The following is a 24,002-nucleotide window of genomic DNA, read 5'->3' on the forward strand; positions in this document are numbered from 1 at the left end:
GGCAGCCAGGGACGTCTGTGAGTGCAATGCCCAGGTCTGTCACTAATCAAGGCTCAGCTTTAGAAAAGCCATCTTACCTCTTCGAGCATAATATTTTTGAGCCATCTAAGGTTAGTGTATGATGGTCGCATACACAAATGAGATATTGATAGACAACCATTTCACACAGAAAAGCCACTGTGTCATACTTTAGGCATATTCGCAGACAGAAGTCTGGGGATTACAGTCGATGTGGGGCGGAAGGGACACCCTATCACCGTCGAAGAGGACACTGTATCAGGAGGCTGAAGCCAAGGGAAGGCTCCAACAGCAGAGGGCTCCGGACGCCACAGCAGGCGAAGGCAGGGGCTGGGGTTTCCATGTGGATTACTCCGGCACAGTGCACAAAAGAGCCGGGAGAAGCCGAAAATTCTCCACGACGACGACCTCTGAACCCTGACTCAGTGCAATCACCGCACTGCGCCTGTTGAGGATTCCGTCAGGACTGTGACAGAGAACAGGAGCTCAGCTCCTTCTGTGGGGGAGCGAGTGGGCAGGGCTGGGAGGGGAGCGGAAGGCGCTATCAGAAAGCAGGTCCCTGGGCACAGGTGGTAATAAAAAGGGTCGGGGGAGGGCGTGGTCAGGGGTTTTTAAGACAAAAAGCCTGAATTTAGCAGGCAGCAGCAACACTGGAATTAGATGAGTCAGCAAATAACCTAAGCAGGTGTTGAAAAGGCCTGCTTTAGAGGACCTGACGGGACAGTGTGTGACGAAGACCCCTCATGTCACCACTGTCTAGTCCAGTGGCTCTCACCCTTCCTAATGCTGAGACCCTTTAATACAGTTCCTCATGTGGTGGTGACCCCAACCATAAAATTATTTCATTTCGACTCCATAACTACAATGTTGCATCTGTTATGAGTCACAATGTAAATATCTGATATGCAGGATATCTAATATGCGATACCCCAGGGGCCGTGACCCACAGGTTGAGAATCACTTGTTTCGTCCGTCTACACACCTCCTGCAGAGGCATCCTCTGTCCCACCACTTCCTGCTCAATCATCCCATTTCCAGCTGTCCAGAGTGGAGGTTTGTTATCATCAGCCTGTGTTTCTCAGACCACAGCTGCCCCCAACTCCATCCCCGTTTCCTCCTCCCGGCCCCACCACACCCAGTGCCCACCTTCTCTAACTCTCGGGAAGTAATTCTTTGGAGAACAGCCCGCTCAGAGGAGGGCCTGGCAGCCGGGATGGCCTCTTTACAGTAACTGTGCCTTTCTTACCTAGATCCTTCCGCCGCTTGTATTCGTTAATGTTAACGTTGATTTCCTTCACGGCCAGCACTGCGCTGGTTAAGGGCACTTTATCGGGGTGGGACTCTGGGGTAGAATTCAGCAACTCCATCAGCAGCAGCGGGTAACGCATTATTCGCTGCACGGGCTTGATGAGGAAGGAGCCCAGGTTGATGTAATTGGTGCATCCCCTGTAAAGGAAAGCAGAAAAGGACTCCAGCCAGCTGCCAATGCCACGGTGTTTCTGGATGTCATCTGCTCTCCCTACAGACAGTTTGGCCTTTGACTCTGCCTTCTGTTTTCACTTATACAACGAATACAACCCGTACCGCAGAGTGATGGCTGTACTCTGAGAGACGCGACGTGAAGTGACGATGTTGTACTAATTCTACAAAATGTACACCCAGCGAGACAGCCAGGGTGCCCCCAGGGGATGTGAGCTTCAGGAACCACTGCCACCATACAGGTGGCTAACTGCTGACTGGAAAGTTGCCATATGGTGCGTGGCAACATTTACTGGGTACCTGATAACTATTAAGCACTATTATAGGTGCTTAACAGCAACCAAAAGATAGCCTTGCTGTGGTGGAAGAAAATAAGCACTAAGCAAATTAATAAAGTAGTATTTGGTGTATGTGCTATGAAAAAACATGGCAAAGTAGGTCTAGATTTCTGTCTATAAAGAAACGAAAGCAGCCTTCTAGGGGCTTGAAGACTCCCCTGAATAAATGGTGTGTGTATTAGGCACCAAGCGAGGGGACTTACCATTCGTTGTACAGGCTCCTACAGGACGGAAGCAGGAGGGAAAAAGAGTGTATTAGAGATGGCACTGATCTTCTCACAACAACCTACTCAGCAGACAAAAGCCCGCGGGATAGAAGAACACCATGGATGCCAGCGGTGGGTATCCCTGTCTAGACAGACAGCCGCCAGCTTCCTGGCTGTTTTGTGTCTCAAACTTCCGGCTCAGTTTGAGACACATGCAATTCCTCCCTCCCTTCCTTCCTCCCCTCAGACAGGTCTCACTATGTAGCCTGGGCTGGCCTGAAAGTCACTGTGCAGACCATGTTGGTCTTGAACTCACTGTCATCGTGCCTCAGCCTCCCAGAACTGAAACTAGAGGCACATGTCACCACCCCTGGCTTGCTAACCAAGCCATTACAACCGGGAAGTCACTTAAGATTTCCATGGCATCATGGGAAGGAGCAAGACACAGTACAGGACACAGGATGACGAGCCACTTATGTGTAATGTAAGGTCGGCAGGCAGACATGATAAGCACGGGGAACATCTAACAGGCGGGAACGAGAGCAAGGGCAGAGGTGGGCCCATCACATCGCCTACTTAAGATCTGCCAAGGAGTCCTGCAGATGCTTCTGGATCTTCTCGTCCTTCTCGTAGATTTCTAGCAACGAGATGGCTTCATCATGGTTCTGGCAGTAAACCCTGTACGTTCCCTCAAGTTCATCCCGGTGATCAAGAAACACAGGTCCTTTGGAGCACACACAAACACACACTAACTTAGTCAGGACGACTCGTGGTATCCTAAATCCAAAGCATATCTACAAATGCATGGTCATTCAAGTTCACCTGCTACAAGAAACAATAAGATAATCTGTCAAGCTCATAGATACTCTTGTAATAGAGTAAACTGGAAATCATTTAAGCCACAACTGAGAGAACTATGCTACCCATGTGTTTATTTTTTAGAACATGTATTTACACATTCTGCCTTAAGACAGCTTTCAGTCCTCTTCATGAAGACAGAGAACAGCATCCACAAACACTCCCCAAGTGGTCACGTGACCAGGCCACATGACCCTCTTGCTCTATACTCTCCAGGAACATCTGCACAAGGATGAAGAAATCCCTCTACAGCAGTGGTTTCTAACCTCATGTACAACATAAAAGCGTAAGGGTACATATACAATTTACTACACTACTTGAAATATCTGTGATTAAAAAGCCTCAACCTGTAATATGATGTGTTTTTCTTGTTCTTTGAAGTTTAAAATCTATTTATTTGTTTGTTTGTTTATTTATTTATTTTTAAGACAAGGTTTCTCTGTGTAACAGTCCTGGCTGTCCTGGAACTCCCTCTGTAGACCAGGCTGGCCTCCAACTCACAGAGTTCTGCCTGCTTCTGCCTGCTGTGGGATGTTCTGTATGTCCTGTGGGAGCCTGTTCTTGGGTTCCTTGTGGCTTTACCCAGCAGGTCTGCATAGAGGATGATTAGGACCACGAGCCTGAGTGCAGATGTCTGAGATGGTCTGCACTTGGTTGTGCTGGGGGATGGTCTGTTTGGCAAATTGCTCTGATTGGTCAATAAATAAAACCTGATTGGCCCTGGCTAGGCAGGAAGTATAGGCGGGACTAACAGAAAGGAGAAATAAAAGAACAGGAAGGCAGAAGGAGTCACTGCCAGCCGCCTGCCAGTCCAAGCAGCATGTGAAAATGCCGATAAGCCACGAGCCACATGGCAAGGTATAGATTTGTGGAAATGGATTAATTTAAGCTATGAGAACAGTTAGCAAGAAGCCTGCCACGGCCATACAGTTTATAAGCAATAGAAGTCTCTGTGTTTACTTGGTTGGGTCTGAGCTGCTGTGGGACTGGCGGGTGATAAAGATTTGTCCTGACTGTGGGCAAGGCAGGAAAACTCTAGCTACATCTGCCTCCCAAGTGCTGGGATTAAAAGAATGTGACACCATCGCCCAGCTTAATTTTTTCTTTTTAATTTGTGTTTTCCCTGCATGTATGTATGTGCACCATGTATGTGCCTGGTGCCCATGGATGCCAGAAGAGGGAATCAGATCCCTGACACTGGAGTTACAGACAGTTGTGAGTCACGATGTGGGTGCTGGGAACCAAACCCAGATCCTCTGTCTACAGAAGCGAGTGCTCGCTACCTGAGCCGTCACTCCAGCCCCTCACACATGCTTCACTATAGATGACAGGATGCAGCAATGAGCTCGGCCATCTCCACATGTCCACTCTATGATAGAGGTAAGCAACTAAAACCAACATTTACATCTGGCCGAGGGGGGACTGAAACTCATGGTAAATGAAACAGTCTAAGGCGAAATGAACAGATGTGCCAGTTAGTGACAAAAATCACAGGTGACTGCTTTCCCTATGGTCACACTGCAAGTGAATTTTAAAGTTCAGCCAGAAATCAGTAAAGGTAAATAAAGAGGTAATGTTTCTTTTCTCTCCAAATTCACAGACTCTCGGCAGTCTATTCATAGGCCACGTGGTCCACAGCCAGTTAGCACAGCACTGACCCCGAAGTACATTTCTACACAATGATTTATTTTATTTTATTTATGTGTGTGGGCATGTCCTGGTGCTCACAGAAGACAGAAGAGGGAGGGCATCAGGTCCCTGGAGCTGGAGTGCATGCAGTTGAGAGCCACCCGGGAGGAACGCTAGGAGCTGACAGCTAGTGATCCTGACTGAAGCCATCTCTCCCGCCCACAGGCTTTCCAGAGCAGCCGCCTCAACTCTGCATTAAAAGAAGCCTTCCTCTTTCCTTCATTCCTTCTGTGTGATTTGTTAATGGCTCACGATGTTTTAATTTACCTCTCTCAGCCTCAAAGACTCCCCCCCCCCTCGGAGGCTCGATCTCTTCCCACTCACTCCCTGCTGAAGACATGGGCCTGAGGTCGGCCTGAGGATGGCTCTGAGGTTGTCTGGCTCGGAGTGGCCCTGCTCGATGTCATGCTCCTGGCTCCCTCCCACGTCACTGCCACCTTCCTAATGTCTGCAGACCCTCTTCCTAACTGAGGCTGAACCTCACACCTGGGTCTCAGCCTTTCTGTCTCTGAGGCCGAACTACTTTCCCATAAATGCCTTCAGCATATCGAAGGCCGACACCTAACTTCGAGGCTGATTTTTGGTGAGAATGGAAGAAAGAACTAAAAATAAACACAACACCGTATGACGGTAGGGCTGTGGCTGCTCTAATTCCTCACTTTGTTCTTTTCTACCATGCATACCCTAAGAGACAGTGTAGCTCTTAGACTAAGCGTAGCTCAGAGGTCCACTCAAACACCCTGTGCGGCCAACACCTGCCACTTAAGAGAATGACATCCTGATCTGGAAAGTTCTAGGAGATAAAATTACCTCAGCCTAGAAGCAACTCTTACAAACTGTACAGCAAATCTCCCCCTTGTAAGAACTCCTTAAACGCCCCAATTCATGAAGGGAACACCCCACTGTCCTTGCCTGATGCAGCCAGGAAGGGGAGAATCTGCTCCACACTCTGAGATGCTACTTGTGTGGGGACCCTCTTGATCAGGTGGTCATCTGCGCCCTGACTGTATCTGCCCATGTCACCACATGCTTCCCCTATCCATCTTCTAAGAGTGCTACCCCTCAAGCCCCAAACACCAGCTGCTACCTAAGACACACCTTTGGTTATGGAATATTCCTTTACACTGTGTGAAGATGTATCATTGTGACTGGTTTAATAAAGAGCTGAATGGCCAATAGCTAGACAGGAAGAGGTTAGGTGGGACTTCTGGGAACAGAGAGGACTGGGGAGGAAGAAAGGTGGGGTCACCAGCTGGACACAGAGGAAGCAGGACATGCAAGGGGAGAGTTAAAAGTCATGAGCCATGTAGCAGCACACAGATGAACAGAAGTGGATTAAGTTATAAGAGCTAGCTAGAAACAAGCCTAAGCGAAGGCCAAGCTTTCATAATTAAAGAAGTCTCCGTGTTGTTATTTGAGCCGGCTGCTGGGACAGAGACTCTCACAACCTTTGGCATCAATAGGAGCAGAGCGGAAAGTCACTCTGGTGAAGTCAGGACCACCCGAGGGCCCAAACATAACACATGACGGAACAAAGAGGGAGAATAATAAGTGGTTAATCCTCTTTAGATGTCAGCTAAATGTCTCATTTTCCCTCTAATTTAAATAAATCACTTGCACGGCAAGATCTTAGACCCCAGCCTTCACGCCTTATTACTGAATCCAGGCTGGTTCACCAGGACGCCAACCTATGTTCCCTTGTCACCTCCCTAACAGCCAGGTCCCAGCTTTCTAACTGCTCAGCAGCAGCAGCAGCACTAATCTAGCATGCGATTACTGTACTGAGTGACAGCTTAACTGTGAGTCTGGAGGACCAAGACCCGAGTTTAGTTATGAGCCATGTCACCCCGGCAAACTCCCTTCCATTGTCTCTTCCCCATGTAAATAAGGTTAGAGCGTCTGCCCCTCACAGGAGGAAACCCCTGAGATCCGGCCAGGCTGTACATGCTCTGGCTTCACCTCACGGCCTGTGCCCTGCCTTCAGGAAGGCAGGCCCTGACTCTGCTTTGATGTCAGCCATAGGGAGTCAGGCAAGTGCGGCGTTAGGACCCCACTCTCTTTCTAGAAGTCAGTCTAGGCACAGGCATGGCAACTACCACCAGACAACGACAAGGAGAAACCAGATGGAGTTCTGGAAAAGGTCTGCAAACGTAAAATGGCACTCTTATCTGTTTGAAACAGGGTCTTGCTATGTAGCTCTGGCTGGCCTGGAACTCACTGTGTAGACCAGGCTGGCCCGAAACCTGCGTCAAGCCTCCTGCCTCTGCTTCTAAGTGCTAGGGCTGTGGGCATGCACCCCATGCCCAGCCAAAACGACACTCTTAAATGACACAGGGGCCCCTTCGCTAGATGGTGCTGAGTTGAACGGGGCAGCTGCTTGTTTACGTTTCTATTAAAATAGCAATATTACAGTGTCCCCCTCTCGTGACTTCCCAACAGAGTATGGCATAAGGGATGGAGGGACCCTTCTCAGAGCCTCCTGTCCCAGGTTTGCTCTCACTCTTGACTCCCTCTGGTGACTCTGAACTCATCCATTATGAGAAGAGTCCACTGAGAACAGTTGGCCAGGCCAACAGCCCAGCTTCAACCCCAGGAGAACCCTAAGCTAGAGCCCCTGTCGCAGACCCTTCCAAGTCCCTACCCCAGAACCTAGAGATGTATGTTTACTGAGTAAAGTCGCTAAGTGCCCACTTACATGGGACAATAGGTAATGATGGATAAGTTCCCTTGGCTATAAGAATCAGATGAATGTTCTTTGAATATTTTTTATAATTATCCACAAAAAGATCTAAAAATTTGAGACAGAGTCTCATGTAGCCCAGGGTGGCCTCCAACTTGCTATGTAGCTGAGGATGACCTTGAACTTCTGATCTTCCCGTTACTACCACCTGTGCTTACAGGTGTGCGTGACATTCTAACAGCAAACACACCGTAAATCACCACTGGGAGACATAACACAGAACTGAGATAAACGCTTCTAAAAATAAATACTGAATGTGATCCCCTAAGTTGATCTCATATTCCTCCAGCTGGAAAACCATCATATCAATGACACCCAAAATTTCTATGGTTAATACACTAACCACATCAAGACGGACTAAAGTAAGAGAGAAAGAAGGGCCTATTCACCTCTGCACTGCGGAAAACGTCATCCCCTTGGTACACCACCTGGCCACAGAAGGGCCCCCTCTCCCACCACCCGTGACCGAGACAACTGCATGAGCTCATACCTACAGCATCGCCAATTTCCAAGGCCGCCAACAACTGCTTTGAGACTTTAATCACCGTCTGCATATTTCCAAAAAGTCCCTCGAAATCAACGTTGGGTACCTGAGCAAGAGAAACAGCATCAAGATGCTTGCAGAGGAAGTGAAGGAAACATCACTCACATTAGGAGTACCGCTCCAAGGTCATCCACCTCACTCACTCCCACCTCAGCTCTCTAACAGGCATCCACCGTCATCTTCGCCATCATCCTTTGTCCCTAACTAAGGTGTGGTCTAGCTCCAGAGTGTCCCCCTGAGGCTCATGTGTTAAAAGCCTGAGGTTACCAGGAAGTGGGTCTTTCAGCAGGTGAGGACTACCTGGAGGAAGTGAGGTCACTGAGGAGAGAGCTGAGGCCCCGCCCCTTCTCACTCTGCTTCCTGGGTGCAGGAGGGAGCTTGTTCTACTGCATAATCCCTGCCCTGATAGGTACGCTGCTTTGCCACAGGCTCAAAAGCAACAGCAGCAACCAACCGCAGGCTAAAACCTGAAACTGTGCCATGGCAAGTCAGTCCTCCCACATGCTGATTCTTTATTCCTTCACCACTGAGCCACTCAGTCTGCAACTGTGGCGTTCAGCAGCCGGCAAAGCCTTGCTCCAATCCCAGCGCTGCAGGCCTAAAGGACCACAATGTCAGGCCAACACCCAAACCCACCTGTGCCTGCTGCAGCGGCACCATGACCCGCTCAAGGCACATCTCCAGGTCCCGGATGTAGTCTTTCTCCGTCTGCACAAGTTCAGCCACCACCTTGGCTCTCTTCTCCAGCATCCTCTGCTCTGGCTTCTCAGGGGACACAGACCCAGAGGGGGCCGCCAGGGATGAAGACTGGGAAGAGAGGAGCGTCATGTCTGGAAGGAAAAGGAGGACCCATTAGCATCTGTGTGAGAGGAGGACTCTCCAGCACTTGGAACCAGGAAGCAGCATTCCTGGAGGGCCACCAGGAGATCTGAGCAAACATCCACTGTAAACATGTAAACACTGATGGGGAGCTCAGCAAACTATCTCTGCGGGGGACTCCAACAGTGCAGGATCCTTTTCACTTTGGTCCCCAAAGAAGCTTGATCACAATAAGGGGACAATTCGCTAGCTACTGGTTCTCTGTGAAGTGGAAAGGACTGCCAGCCTTATCAAGAACTAATTTTATTTAATCAGATATAAAACTGCTTCGTAACCACGCTGGGAAAAGGAGGACATTGATACTAACTTGGGTTAATCAGCTGGTAAACTCACTTGCTGCCAAGCCAGAGGTCCCGAGTTCATTCCCTGGGACCCACATGGTCCAAGGGCTCAGAGACCTGACTCCCTCAGGTTGTCCTCAGACCTCTCCATGTTGCTTTGATGGCACATTCATACCACATACATGCACACACAAAGCAGATTAATAAAGTGATGAAATGTTTTAAACATTATGAAAAAAATTACAGGCAGAAAGTTAATTTTTTTTTTAAAAAAAAAAAAGAATATTAAGAGGAACACATAGCAATGGCAGATTGAACAGAGAAAGGACTCGCCTACCTGAGAAGTGAGAACTACTGAGGATTTACCTCAGCATATTGTTAGGTATGTAAAGATCTGCCTCCCTAGCCAAACTGTAATCAAGACTCACAGTGGATTGGTTACTTCATACTGGTCCTAATAGACAGATGTAAAATACTATAGACATTAAGTTCCTTAATCAAATTTCATTTTTAAACATCCTGCCAGGTGTGGTGACATACGCCATTAATCCCAACACTCTGAGACAAAGGCAGGGGGATCTCTGGGAATTTAAAGCCAGCCTGTCCAGTCGGCGAGTTCCAGCCCACCCAGGTCTCTCCACAGGGAGACCTTTTCTGAAGGAAAATAATCCTTGTCGTGACCCCGACAATTCCTGTTACTTGGGTGCACAGGGTGAGACTCATGGAGAAACGGGGAAGCATTTGCTCATTGAAACAAACTGAAGTAAAAATAAACAACTGAAGAAATACAACAGCGAGACAATCTCCAGCCGAATTTCCTTTAAACTCTAAGACCTATTTAAAAATTACAGATTTGCAAAGTAAATACAGTATGGAGTGTGAGCGCAATTCAAAGCAACAAAAAGCATCCACACTACTGGTCTTTCAGCAGACTTGATTCTTCAAAACTCTTTTCTGCTGCCCCTAATCCTAAGGAGTTAGGAATGCCAGTGTTTACAGGCAGGGGCGGGAGACATCTTGCTCCGCAAAGCAAGGAACAAGGGGAAGGTGGAGGGGGAGACGCTAACAAAGACAGGGAGCCAGGAGAGGGCAACGGCCCAACCAGGCATTTCATACCAAAAGTAAGTCAGCAGCACACAACACATTATCATCCACTGAATCAAGCAAGAACGGGGAGGCCACAGCCCCAACACACATGAGGGCAAGAGGAGAAAGCTCTCTCTCTCTTGGAAGATATCAAATTGTAAGAACCAGAAAAATGACAGAGACAAAAAACAAAACAAACAAAACAAAACAAAGCATCATTTTCTGATGTGGTGGTGCAGGCCGCTAACACCAGCCTGCAATACATGGAGAATTCCAGGCCAGCAGGGCTACAGAGTGAGGCCCTGTCTCAAAAACAAACACAAAAAAATCAAATCAGTAGATAATGATGGTGATGATGGTGATATTGAGATGATCAGAATATTTGCATAGTTTTAAAATAATTATTAAACATTACATGTTAATTACAAAAATGTAAAAAAAAAAAAAAAAAGTAGTGAATACACAGTAAAGACATCCTGACCTTCAAAATCAAGGTCACCAGTAAGAGGCAAGCAAATGTCACAGGCTTCTAAATACGCCTGGAAACACCATCCACTCTTTTTGCAGTATTCTAGTCACAAATGTTGGTTTTGAAATAAATCAGGGGGAAACAGCAAACTCAAATTGAGGCTTTATAGTCTTCAAAATGTCACTGTCCTGGAAAGTCAAAATTGGGGAAGAGTTCTCCAGCACAACTGGCTGGCCCTCCTGTGCTGGCTCCAAGCACACCGCCAGGGCATCTGCCGGGACTGGAGAGCAGCTTCAAGTACAGGAATGATTCAAATTCCCGCAGAAGTGAACCCTTTCAGGTCACACAAGAAATACCCATACTCACTAGGCTGGTGGTTCACCTGCACGAGACCCCAAGGTCTCTCCCCTACACAGGAAACACACACGGAAGCCATCTAGGTAGGGGACTAGGCATGCAATAAACTCTCAGGTGACTGAGAAGGAAGAGAAAACCAGAAAGAATGAAAGAAGAGCACGCACAGGGAGTTCCTGGAACCATGGTAATTTTCTATCAGCTGAACATTATCCAAAACACAGTTTAAAACTACAGCTAACATCTCTCCCGAACTTTCTTTTTGGCACCGTGAGTGGCGACATTTCAAGCGTCCTTCTCATTGCATCACGGTGCTAAGTATCATTCGGAAATCAGTTGCACCGTACATACAGCTCGTTTACTGCTGCGCTGGGATGGAATCCTGGCCTGGTATGGGTTAGAGAAAATGCTTCTTCAACCCTAACCTTGGAAGAAAACCTTTCTCATGGAATTGTTTGCTTTAAGTTCCCCTTGTGGCCATACTTGGTGGTACTTGTCTATAATGCCACTTCGGAGGAGGCAGAAGGATCCTGAGGTTCAAGGTCATCCACAACTACATTGTGAGTTCTCAGCTAGAGTAAGCCACATGAGACCCTATCTTGAAAAACAGATAAACAAAAATAACAACATAAACCTGCAATTTCAACTCATAGATTTCTGTTTTATTGTTTTTTGTTTGTTTGTTTGTTTGTTTGTTTTTGAGACAGGGTTTCTCTGTACAGCCTTAGCTGTCCTGGAACTCGCTCTATAGACGAGGCTGGCCTCGAACTCACAGAGATCCATTTGCCTCTGCCTCCACCGCTTGGCTTCAAAGTGATTCCCAAATATCTTAGATCTTGTAGTGGCCAACTGACAAGAGAGACTCATTAACACAAGACTATAAAACTCCAAAAAAGGGAGACATTTACTAATTGCAACCACACTCCAGCTAATTTACAGATTCTATCCCGGAACTCACTGAGTATGCCAAAGCTTTAAAGCACACGACAGTCATTATTCCTACCTAACAGAACCAAACTCTAAGATTCAGGAGGCTGACCGACTTGTCAAAGGCTCTGTGGCAAGCAGCAGCTCTGTAGGCACAGCCTCAAAAGATTAAGTCCAGACCCGAGCATTTAGTCCAGTGCTGCTGGACCTTCAAGTGGAGAAGGCCACGCTGCTTCCCCGGACACGGTCTTCTGGGGACCAAAGATCCGTTAGTGACAGTGCCTGGAAGGACAACGCACCAGGCACGCTTTTACTCAACCGGAAGGCAGCCACCCGTGCCAAGAGATTAGGGTTTTATTTATATTAAAAGTGAGAAAAATGTATCCTAACCATTTTTTTCAAACTTCAATAAATGGTTATGACACATTTTCCCCCAAACTTCCAGAGTGTATGTGTGGTTTTTTTTTTTTTTTTTTTTTTTGCAGACAGGCTCTTGTCTAGTCAAAACAAAACAACAACAAAAATACCAAACCTGTTGTTTAATACGATAAAAGAAAGGCCCTATGTGGGGTACTGTTTGCAAGTCTGCAGTTTCCTGGGTACCACTCTGGGAATCTGACTCAGCAGATCTAGGTGGGACCCAGGAATCTGCATTTTAACAAATCCTTGGTGTTTCTGAAGTCGTTAGTGACCTTTCTGCTGTACCGACCACTCTCCAGACAAAAATGGCTGGTCTGAAATCACTCCAAATGTAAAACTGATTCCCTTAACCTACATATCTGCTTTAAAAAAAAAAAAAAAGTTTGATTTGCTATTTTATAGGGTTGGAAGTGTCGCTGGGGAGTTGAGCTTGGGGTTAGGACTGAGAGGTCCAGAAGTTGATCGTCAGCACCACAAAATGAACAAGCAAAACTTTTAGTATTTGGAAAGCCAAGTGAGAAAAGACTTCACCTTCAACTAGTGGTGACAGGCTTTGAATCTTACCCTGGGAGCCCTACAAAAGTTCACCTCTGGGCAAATTCCTCATCTGTAAAACGAGAAGAACACCTGTTTTGCTGAGTCCTTGAGGGAATTAAACATGATAACTCAACAAAAGGTAGTCCTTTTCCCACGGTGGGTGAGCCAGTGCCCTGAGCAGCAGACAAGAGTGGGGTCCACAAGTTAGAAAAATGCCCGGTGCATTGGTTCAAATACCCTGCTTTCCCAAAAGAACAAAATCTGGAGATGAGCAATCCCACCGAGGAAGCTGAGGCATCAGTTTACCAATAACCAGTGCAGGCCAGCGGGCGCTTTCTTCTCATAGGTATTAAGGACCTGGGGCTGATTGCACGGAATTTGTTGATTTAAAGCAAAACAAAACAAAGTATTTGTACGGTTTGGAGCCGTGGTCGCTCCACTTTCTGTCGCCCTCGGAACCAAGGCCAGTTCTCTGCAGGTCAGAGCGTTACCCCAGATTCACTTCCACCAGAGGGTGGACCAGAGCTTCCTCCAACTCTCACAAAGTCAGACGCAAAGCCAGGCCCTGTCCGCTTGCCTAGTGAGAGATCGGCTGTGCGCGGGAGGGAAAGCCCAGCGTCCCGCCCCGTCCCACGCCACGCTCTCTGCACCCGCGGCTCCCATTATACCTGCAGCCCCGAAGTCCCGCGCTGGTGTGCGAGCATCAGCAGAGGAGCTGAACCTTCCCAGCGCCTAGGAAGCGCCTCGGCCCCTTAGGGCCCGCCGAGGAGGGTCTGCCCATCCCCCGGCTTTACGAATTTCCCTCTGAATCACCAAAAGCACGCAGCCACCGCCGCGGGGCTGGCCGTAAAGGATGGAGCCGGACTTTATCCCTGCTGGACCAAGCACCAGCGCCTGCGCACAACCCTTTCCTTGCCGGTTGCTTTCGCTCTCAGTCCTAAACCCCTCAAAATTCCACCTCAGGACACTATTAGCTCTTGTCTTTTCAGCCACAAGCTAAACTTCGTTTGGGGAGGCTGTCCCTATCCCAGAGTGATGTGGGCAGATGCCCGGGCGATGCCCTCACTTTGCCCTGGTCAGCCCTATTGTAGGTTCTACCCTCAGAAGACAGAGAGGTTTCAGGGTAGCAGGTTCAGTAGTCAGAATCCAGAACCAGGAGAGAGTGGCATCTGGAGCCCATTCACAAACTGCAAACATTTACACTTCAAAGGAATCTAGGGAGAAGAAACCTTCAAAGTGTCCTTCTGTAAATAAATGGAGAGAAAGAAAAAGAGGGATAAACGAAAGGAAAACTTGGAAACATTGCCATATATTTCTAAACAGGTATACAATGTAAGCAGGTAGAGAAAGTTCTGGAAGAGGAACACACTAATTTCATTGAGTCAGCCTCAGGGAAGCTGAGATCAAAGGGGATTTTAATCCAATCGTACTTTTGAAATTTTGCCGAGTGCTGGGAATGGAGCCCAGGGCCTCGTGCACTAGCTGAGCACTCCACCTCCGAGACCCACTTCCAGCTCCAAGTCGGGATTTTCTGGTGTCACAAAAGAGCATAATGAATTTTAAGAAAGACAAAAACCAATACGCGACATCCCAATCCCAAGACTCTCTTTGCAGGTGAAACTGTAAGCATGAGAGAGAGAGAGAGAGAGAGAGAGAGAGAGAGAGAGAGAGAGAGAGAGAGAGAGAGAGAGAGAGAGAGAGAGACTGACTCTACCTTTGGTGTGCCCTTCCCACCGCTGAAAAGCACCGCCTCCAGAAGCTCGGGTTAGCTTTTGTTGCTTCCCTCCACCGTCAGAAGGCGGCCTTTGAGTTTTTAATGTTTTTAAACAATATTTATGTGGCACTTAGGATATGCGGCAAACATTGCTGCAGATGCTTGCCTCTTCCTACAACCCCGCTGTCACCCCTGTTTTACTAATGACATCAATAAATGGTTGACTAGACATTCTAGTCTCGAGGTCAGCTGGCTGTCTTGGTTCTACTGTTGGGCTTTTCCTGCCAATTGGGACCTGGACGCCACTTTTGGATTTTGGTAGCCATCCGGTGGCTAATGATGAAAGAGGACAGTTTTAAAGTACAGTTCTACAGGGTCTTTGCAGCCCCAGGTCAGCCATCCTAACTGCATAGTGGCGCACTTGGTACAAAGGCTGTATTCAAACAACTGTCTACTAAACCCACTGAGTAGAAAGCAAATTATAAAGCCATCAGATAAAATCTGGCTCTTATCACACACAGCGAATACTCAGCGGCATTCCAGAGATTAGGGCTGAAATGATGCAGGAGAAACTTTCATTTTAAAAATGAAAAGACCAACAAAGGCATGGACAGCAGATAAAATTTCCAAATTTTCTACAGTTCTTACTTTAAAAAGACTTTTTATTTGTGTATTTATAGAAGTATGAGGAATTGAACCCAGGACCTCGAACTCTACCTCTGAATGAAACAATCCCCAAAAGAGACCTTTTAAATTAAAGGTTCACTTTTAGGAATTTATTGTGTAAATAATTGGACAAATGTTCATACATCAGAGATTTAAGCAGTCAAGAGCACTTGCTGCTCTTGCACAGGACACAGGTTCCATTCCCAGCATTCACAGGGTGCCTGACAACCCTCTGTAACTCCAGTTCCAGAGGACTCTGACGCCCTCTTCTGGCCTCTGTGGGCACTGCATGCATGTGATACAGAGACATACTTTTTTTTTTTTTTACTAAATAAAAAACATAAAGCTTAAAATTAAGCTTAGAAATCATCTAAACAGAAACAACCAAACGTTCCTTCAAAGTAGGCTGTGTAAATAAATAATGACATGTCCATATAACAGAAACTATTATGGCCATTAAGATTTATGTAGGGGGCTGGAAAGAGAGCTCAGAGGTTAAAAGCACTTGCTGCTCTTCCAGAGGTCCTGAGTTCAATTCCCAGCAACCATATGTGACTCACAACCATCTATAATGAGATCTGATGCCTTCTTCTGGCCTGCAGGTGTATATGCAGAGCATTCATATACATAAAATATAAATAAAGTTTTTACAAGATTTATGCAGGGATGGGATGTGACTCAGTTGGCAGAATGCTGGCTGGGCACACACAACAGCCTTGATTTGATCACCAGCATGTCATAAAAAGTCATGGTGGTATAGTCAGGCTTTTTTTGGACTGCCAGCTTCCAAATAATGACATGGAGACTTCTTATTAATTATGAAAGCTTGGCCTTAGCTTAGGCTTGTTCCCAAGTAGCTCTTAAAACGGAAATTAACCCATTTATATTAATCTACGTTCTGCCAAGTGTTACCTCTCCTCAGCACTGGCCGTCTGACTTCCCCTGTGTCTGGCTGGTGAATTCCCCTCGCCTCAGATTCCTCCCAGAGTTCCTTTCTCTGTCCGGAAGTCCTGCCTCTCCTCTCCTGCCTAGCTATTGACCATTCAGCTCCTCATTAACCCAATTAGAAGGTGCCTTAGGCAGGTGCAGAAGGACAGAGACACATCTTCACACGATGTGCTCAAATATCCCACAACATGGTGGTGAGATGTAGATTCCAACACTCGGTAGGCAGAGGATAGAGAATCAGTTCAGTTATCCTCAGCTACACAGCGAATCTGAAGCTAGCCTGGGATACATGAGACTTTGTTGCAGAAAAAAAAAGGGGGGTGGGGATATAGATGTATAGTTACCTATGTACTAATATGCAATGATATTTAATGTGTGTTATTGAAAACAATCAGTATACAAAACAGTTTATGAAAGAACTGTGGTTTTGTTTAAAAGGGAAGGTTTTGGGTTTTTTTTTTTTTAATTTTGTTGATTCTTATTTATCTGTATTTGTGTGTCTCGGGTGGTCTGCAGGTTCACTGTGTGCATGCAGCTATACAGAGACCAGAAGAGGGCGTCAGAACCTTGGAATCTGGTCACAGGAGGCTGTAAACCACACAGTGTGGGTGCTGGGAACCAAACCCGGGTCCTTCGTGCTCTTAACCACTGAGCCATCCCACCAGCCCCTGGAAAGGCACTTTAAATACACATATTTGGAAAGCGTTGAAGGTGTAGAAATTGTGACTTTTTGATGTATATGTAATATTAATAACACACACACACACACACACACACACACACACACACACACACACACACACGGTAGAGTGGGGGAATGGATATTTGCTGTAACACAGCATATTCACCTTTCAGTGAATTCACCTTGTAAATCTATCTCAAGCTCCTCACTTAACCACCTGAGGTCTCCTTCCTGACCTAATAATCTCTTTAAACTAATGATGAAAACAGGCAATAAAACACTGCTGAAATGACACCTTGTAAGACAGAAAAGACAGCAGGAAGCCATGGCAGCCATCTGGCTTCCTTGACTGCTGTGTAGATGGAGTTAGTCTGTACAGCAAGACCCCAGAGGAGGCAGTCTCTGAATCTGCTCATCCTCACCCCCGATCCACCGGGAGGAGTCATAAATCCTGGTTTTCTGTATTCCCATGCCCCTGGCCCCCGCCCACCTACCCAGCCCCTGTTCTTTCTGTCTAGCACCCACTTCACATCTGTCTGGAGGCAGTCTGTCCTTTCTCCGTGAAACCCTCACCCTGGGCTCTTGCCTTCTTCAGGGATCATGGGAAATTTGCAGATCGCCGAGCTTCAGTGCTGAATCCATTGCATCTCAGGCCCCTAAATCCCAGCAGCATCAGAACAAACTTCCCGGTGACCTTTGCTCAGGGACTGCCTGCTCAGGCCTTTAGCTGGGAGACAATTCCTGCTGGGACAGAGTCTTAGAAGAGCTAGAGGCCACTCCCCTCCCCGCCTTGTTCTCCAGGCCCCTTCTCCAGGCTCCTCTCCAGAACCCAGTGCCTAATCCTAAAGGCTGCAATTTATTACACCAAAGCATGCACAGGGCAACCGAGACACCATTTCTGAACGTGCACCAAATAAACATAAACCCCGGCAAAGGGGTCATCGGAGGCTTTGGACTCAGCTGTTGTCTTTTTCCAGTCTTTAGGTAGAAGTAAAATAATAAGGCAGGCAGACAATTAACTTGAAATATATTATCACTGCTTAATAAGAGGATTTCGAGGGCGGAGAGATGGCTCCATTAAGAGAAAGGGCACACACTGCTCTTCTAGAGAACTCGAATTTAGTTCCCAGCACGCACTTCTGGTAGCTCACAGCTCCCTGAAACTCTAGCTCCAAGGGGTCAGACACACTCTTGACCTCTGCTGGTACTGTGGTCATGAGCAGAAGCCCACACACATACGCACATAATTTTAAAAGTATAAACAAGCCAGGCAGTGGTGACACACACCTTTACTCCCAGCACTAGGGAGGCAGAGGCGGATCTCTATGAGTTTGAGGCCAGCCTGGTCTACAGAGTCAGTTCCAGGACAGCCAGGGCTACACAGAGGAAACCCTGTCTTGAAAAACCAATACACACACACACACAGACACACACACACACAATCTTTTTTTAAAGAGAATTTTTGTGTTAGCCAATAAAACTTTTTTCATTTTATTATTTTCGTCTTTGTTCTTTGTGTGACCAAGCCTCATGTAGCCTAGGCTGGCCTTGACTTTACTAAGTTGCTGAGGTTAGCTTTGAACTCCTTATCCTCTTGCTGTTACCTCCCAAGTGCTGGGATTACAGGCCTGTGGCGCCATGCTAAACAAAACTCTTCATGAAAAGTCTTGTTATGGAGCCCATCCTGGCCTGGAACCCAGAACATCCTTTCCACCTCAGCCTGGGAAGTGCTGAGATTACAGGCCTGTGCCGCTCTTAGCAAACTTTGCTGGGGGTCACGCCTGGCTTCTGGCTGTTTTCTATACCACCTGGTGAACCCATACTTCCTTCCATTTCTATTAGGTGACTTACTTTCTAGTCTTTCCACTTGGTCTCATAAATGTCTACCCCATGGCAGGGCTATCCAGGCAGAGGGATCTTAAAGCCGCTAGTCACATCACATCCGCAATCAGGCAACAGAGACGATGGATGCGTTTTACATTCCGACATGGTCTGGAGACTCTGCGAGCAAGCGGTGGAAAGTGATGGCTAAAAAGGGGTGTGTGTAGGCTAGCTCAGTGGCTAGCGCAGTGGGTTAAAAAAAAGCATTTGTAACAGGAGCCTGAAACCTGCGTTTGCACCCCAGGCTCCACAAAGAGGTGGCGGGAGAGAACCAACCCCACAGGTTTTCTCTGACCTCCACCTGCCACCCCAGTAATAAGCTAAAAATTATAAAGATTATTAACCTTCAAAGAGGAGTGATACATTTGAGTGTTGAGTTGACAAGGGGTGGGGCTGCGAGGGTTATTAGTGTTAATCATCGACTTCACTGAACATAGTGTGTTAGGAGACTAGGCCCCTGGGCATCTCAGTTATATTCACTGATGTGGGGAGACCCATCTGAACTGTGGTTAGGACTATTCTCTGGGCTGGGGATTCTACAGTACATAAAATGGAGGAAGTGAGCTGAGCACTAGCATGCACACATCTCCCTCCCCTTCTGACTGAGGATGCAATGTGACCGTCTACTTCTAATGCTCCGCTGCCTCGATTTCCCTGTGCTGACAGCTCGGTGCCTTGAACTGTGAGTGAAATAAACCTTTCCTTCCTGAATTGGTTTTCTCAGCTCATTTTATTGAGTCACAGGAAAAGGAGCTCACACTCTGTAACCTCCGCCATGCCGTAGCCGTTCTGTGCCCCACCGACTACCACGGGTGGGTCTCTCAGGCCACTGCTTCCCGGCCTCTGCTGTGTGGCCTGTGTTCTCCCCGTTTGCAGCCCCGCTGACTTCCTAGTTCTTCCCTCTCTTCTAAGTTTGCTTATGCAGAATGAATCCTGGGTCTTCTGGCTTCTGCTCTGCTAATGTAGCAAAAGTGTGGTTCTGGGCAACGAGGCCACAATCCCCTTCTGGCCTAGTCGTGTCTAATTGCCTGGGACGTCTGTCAGTTTGTCTGTGCACTCCTCACTCATCAATTAAGTAGTCTGAATTTAAGTGCTTTTCAAACTTTTTAAAAATGTGGCCACATTTTACTCAGTATGTGTATGTATACATTTACAAAGTGTGCATGTGTGTATATATGTATGTATGTATACTCACACATACATAAGACATGATTTTTGACTATACTAGATGGGTTGGTGGGGTGTTTTGTTTGTTTTTTTTGGTTTTTCCAGATAGAGTTTCTCTGTGTAGCCTTGACTGTCGTGGATCTCGCTCTGCAGACCAGGCTGGCCTCGAACTCACAGAGATCGACCTGCCTCTGCCTCCCAAGTGCTGGGATTAAAGGCATGCGCCACCACCGCCCGGCAAGGCACTTGTTCTTGCAAAGAATTTGATTCCCGGCAGCCACACGGAGGCTCTCCACCTCCTCACACACCGGGCATAAGTTTGGTGCACAGATGCACATGCGTGCAAAAAAAAAATCCATACACACAAAATAATAAGTAAATCTAAAAAAATTTTTAAGCTGGATGTGATGGCGCACAACTTTGATCACAAGGCAGAGATAGCCAGGACTGTTACACAGAGAAACCCTGGGGCAGGGAGGTAGCCAGGGCTAGTGGCATGAATTTAATCCTAGTACTCAGGAGGTAGAGGCAGATCTGTCAGTTCAAGGAGCCAGCCTCGGCTACATAGCAAGTTCCAGGCCAGCCAGAGCCACATAAAAAGATCCTGGAGAGAGAGAGAGAGAGAGAGAGAGAGAGAGAGAGAGAGAGAGAGAGAGAGAGAGAGAGAGAGAGAGATCCTACAATTATTATTTTTCAGAAATGCCATTTGCAACCCACTAAATAAATACACTTTAAGACCCAATCATGGCCAGGCAGTGGTAGAGCACATCTTTAATCCCAGCACTTGGGAGGCAGAGGCAGGCAGATCTCTGTGAGTTTGAGGCCAGCCTGGTCTACAAAGTGAGTTCCAGGACAGCCAAAGCTACACAGAGAAACCCTGTCTCTAAAAACAAACAAACAAACAAAGACCCAATCAGGAGGGCTGGAGAGATGGCTCAGTGGTTAAGAAAACTTGGTGCTCTGGCAAAGGACCTGGGTTTGGTTCCCAGCACCGACATGGTGGCTTCTAACCATCTGTAACTCCAGACCCAGGAGTTCTGACAGCCATGGATCTGACCTTCTGACCTTCATGGGCACCAGGTGTGCACACGGTTCACAGATACACGTGCAGACAAAACACTCACACACATAAAGTAATAAGATAAATCAATTCTTTAAAAAGACCCAATTACTATTTATTAAAAACATTAGACTTGTTGGCATGAAAGGTTCCTTCTAGAATTAATATAAAAAGATTCTGCCGTGTGAACTTTCTGGCCTGGAACCCTGAACATTAGCTCTCACCCGAATTCTGCTTTCAGATTTTTCTCTGTTAAGAATTCTTCATCTTAAGAGGTGGAGAGGTGGCTCAGTGGTTAAGAGCACTGACTGATGTTCCAGAGGACTCAGGTTCAATTCCCAGGCCATCTGGTGTCTGATCATGCCAGGATTTAAAAAAAAAAAGAAAAAGAGCCAGGCGGTGGTGGTACCTGCCTTTAATCCCCAGAGGCAGAGCCAGGCAGATCTCGGTGAGTTCAAGGACAGCCTGGTCTACAGAGTGAGTTCCAGGACAAGCTCCAAAACTACACAGAGAAACCCTGTCTCAAAAAAAAAAAAAAAAAAAAAAAAAAAAAAAAAAAAAAAAAAAACAAAAAAACAACTTCGTCTCCAGATCCCAATATCACTTTCATTCAACACAGGTGACATGAGATTCGGGACAAGGTCCCTTCCTGTCATAACCACTTACATTCTTAGCAAGTGTAAAACTTTAATGACAGCCGGTGGCTGATGTCGTGCTGACCTCCCTACTGATAACTAATTAACAACTGCAGACATGGTATTAAAAGGATAATTATATGTAGGCTTTATGAAACAATCAAAGGCAGCAGAAACTGAAGGGGACGTGACTCACAACAAGAAAACGCAATTAGACCACGTTTGTATTGACCCATTCTCCCCCGAGGCAGTTTCCAGCCTTTTGACAAGTAAGGGAATAAAGTAGCAGAAGAGAGCCAGCCAGTTGCCAGCCAGGACTGAGGAGGCAAGTTCAAGTCTCGGGCCAGGAAAGGGCTAGATATGAGTGAGGAAGTCCTGCAGGGGAGCCATCGAGGGGAAGGCCACAATGTATGGAGAAATCCCCTCAAGTCCCTGAACAGACTGTGCACATCAGTCATGGGACTCCAAGGAAACCACGAGAAAACAAGAGCAAGTGAGCTGGAGAGCCCTGAGTAGTCAGCAACTGAGGGGCTGGAAAACACTCCCGTTAGAGCCCAGGGCAGGTTCACTCAGCATCTCCAGTGTTCACAGAAACCTGACACTTTAGGAGTGCAGGCCTCTTAGGTCCGTGGACCACACCCTAGGGCTAAGGTCCAAAACTATTAACAGACTTGTCCCAACTGCCCAAGATAGACAGGGGTACTTGGAGAAGGATCTGGTGAGGTGGGTGAAAGGAGGGAGGGAAGAGAGCTGGGGAAAGGCTTGGCTTCCGGCCTGGGAAGAGGCTGGGTGCAGCCATAGGGCAACTGATTCTCTGATGGACGGAAGGATTTAAGGATGGATGATGGATGGGTGGGTGGGTGGATGGACGGATGGATGGATGGATGGGTGGGTGGGTGGGTGGATGGATGGATGGGGGTGGGTGGGTGGGTGGGTGGGTGAGTGGATGGATGGGTGGGTAGGTGGGTGGATGGGTGGGTGAATGGGTAGGTGGGTGGATGGGGATGGATGGATGGATGGATGGATGGATGGATGGATGGATGGATGGATGGATGGAGGGGGTGGATGTGTGGAAGGAGGGATGGAGGGGTAGGAGGGATGGGGCAGGGGAAGTGAGAAAAAGATGGGATGTTTCACCATTAAAGCTGAAGTGTTTACAAATGTCCAACAGCAGCCATAACTATAAAGTCTGTACCTCAGGGAACCATGGAGTGACAGTCTAGTGGGCAATTTGTAAAGGGAAAGAGAGTTAGGTGGAAAACACACACACACACACACACACACACACACACACACACACACACACACACAGTAGTGTATGAGTACTCACTCTATTTACTCCAAACACATGAGCAATATCTTTTAAAAACATTTTTTAAAATGTGTGTGCATGTTTTGCTTGCATGTACATATATGTGTACCATGTGTGTGCCTGGTGCCCACCCACAAAGGCCAGAAGTGGGTGTCAGATACTCTGGAAATGGAGTTACAGAAGGCTGTGAGCCACCATGTGAGTGCTGGGTACTAAAACTGAGTCTTCGGCAAGAGCAGCAAAGAGCTCTTAACCATTTAACCAGCCCCATGGGTAAAATCTTGACTTAGCCAATAGGGAATCTAAAGTCCAGAGAGGTTAAATAATTTGCCTAAAATGGCACAGTTGGTAGACACCAGAGCTGAGATTTGAACCCAGGGCACACCCACTCTAACACTTTCTTCCTTCACAGTGAGTGCTGTTGCTGGGCAACACACAGTAAAGGTCACAGCTACCATCGCAATGGAAGCTCAGTGATTTCTGGTGAGGATGAGATTTGATGACTGGTCAGGGGGGATCAGGAGCATAAGAATGCCACGAGGAACCCTCACTGTCCGGATACAAACACAGACAGCTGTGAAAACGCAAATGATAAGGTGGAACCAAGCTGGTTTCAGAGAGGTCACAGGGCACATTACAACACCCCAAACAGAATAAACACCCTTGATGACAGTTAGGAGCTTCCAACAATAAGGAAGTGCAGGCTGGAAGCAAAGTTCACCAGGAAGAGGGGTGGGGGAGGGAAGAGGAGCCATATCCAAACCCACACAAGGAATCACAATCAGACTTCTCTGAGCTGAAAGGAATTTAGATGTCACCTAATCCCAATCATTTCAGAGAGATAAATGAATCCACAGCAAGAAAAGAAGAAAGATTAGCTGCTAAATTCCTCAGCCTCCCAGCCGAAGCCGGGTTTGATCTCATTTTTTTCTTGGAGAGTGCAGGTACATGGAGCCAGCTTTGTCCAGGGACTTGGAAATGTTGAGTTATATCAGGCCAGTGCCAGAGGAGCATGGGATAAGACCCCGGCACGTCTGGGGTTGCAATGAGAATTTATCTCTTCTGTCTCTGATGGCCCCAGTACGAACCTAAGCAGGCAGCCATTCTGTGGA

At 47.2% G+C, this 24,002-nt stretch overlaps 1 protein-coding gene across 3 annotated transcripts in view; it reads right to left on the reverse strand.

Moving 5' to 3' along the window:
* Dnmbp (dynamin binding protein) overlaps window positions 1-24,002 on the reverse strand; it is a 105,016-nt gene that overhangs the window by 23,097 nt on the left and 57,917 nt on the right. For 2 of the 3 annotated variants that reach the window (XM_076563141.1, XM_006992019.4), the window contains 5 exons: window positions 8,509-8,702; window positions 7,819-7,918; window positions 2,618-2,765; window positions 2,039-2,056; window positions 1,265-1,464 (listed from right to left, as the gene is read on the reverse strand). In XM_076563141.1, the coding sequence (XP_076419256.1) occupies window positions 1,265-1,464; window positions 2,039-2,056; window positions 2,618-2,765; window positions 7,819-7,918; window positions 8,509-8,702 (660 nt within the window). Of the gene's footprint in view, window positions 1-1,264; window positions 1,465-2,038; window positions 2,057-2,617; window positions 2,766-7,818; window positions 7,919-8,508; window positions 8,703-13,493; window positions 13,629-24,002 lie in introns of those variants that run through there. The other variant, XM_015985627.3, reaches the window with a different exon arrangement.

Source organism: Peromyscus maniculatus, chromosome 1, assembly GCF_049852395.1.
Source record: "Peromyscus maniculatus bairdii isolate BWxNUB_F1_BW_parent chromosome 1, HU_Pman_BW_mat_3.1, whole genome shotgun sequence".
Taxonomy (NCBI): domain Eukaryota; kingdom Metazoa; phylum Chordata; class Mammalia; order Rodentia; family Cricetidae; genus Peromyscus; species Peromyscus maniculatus.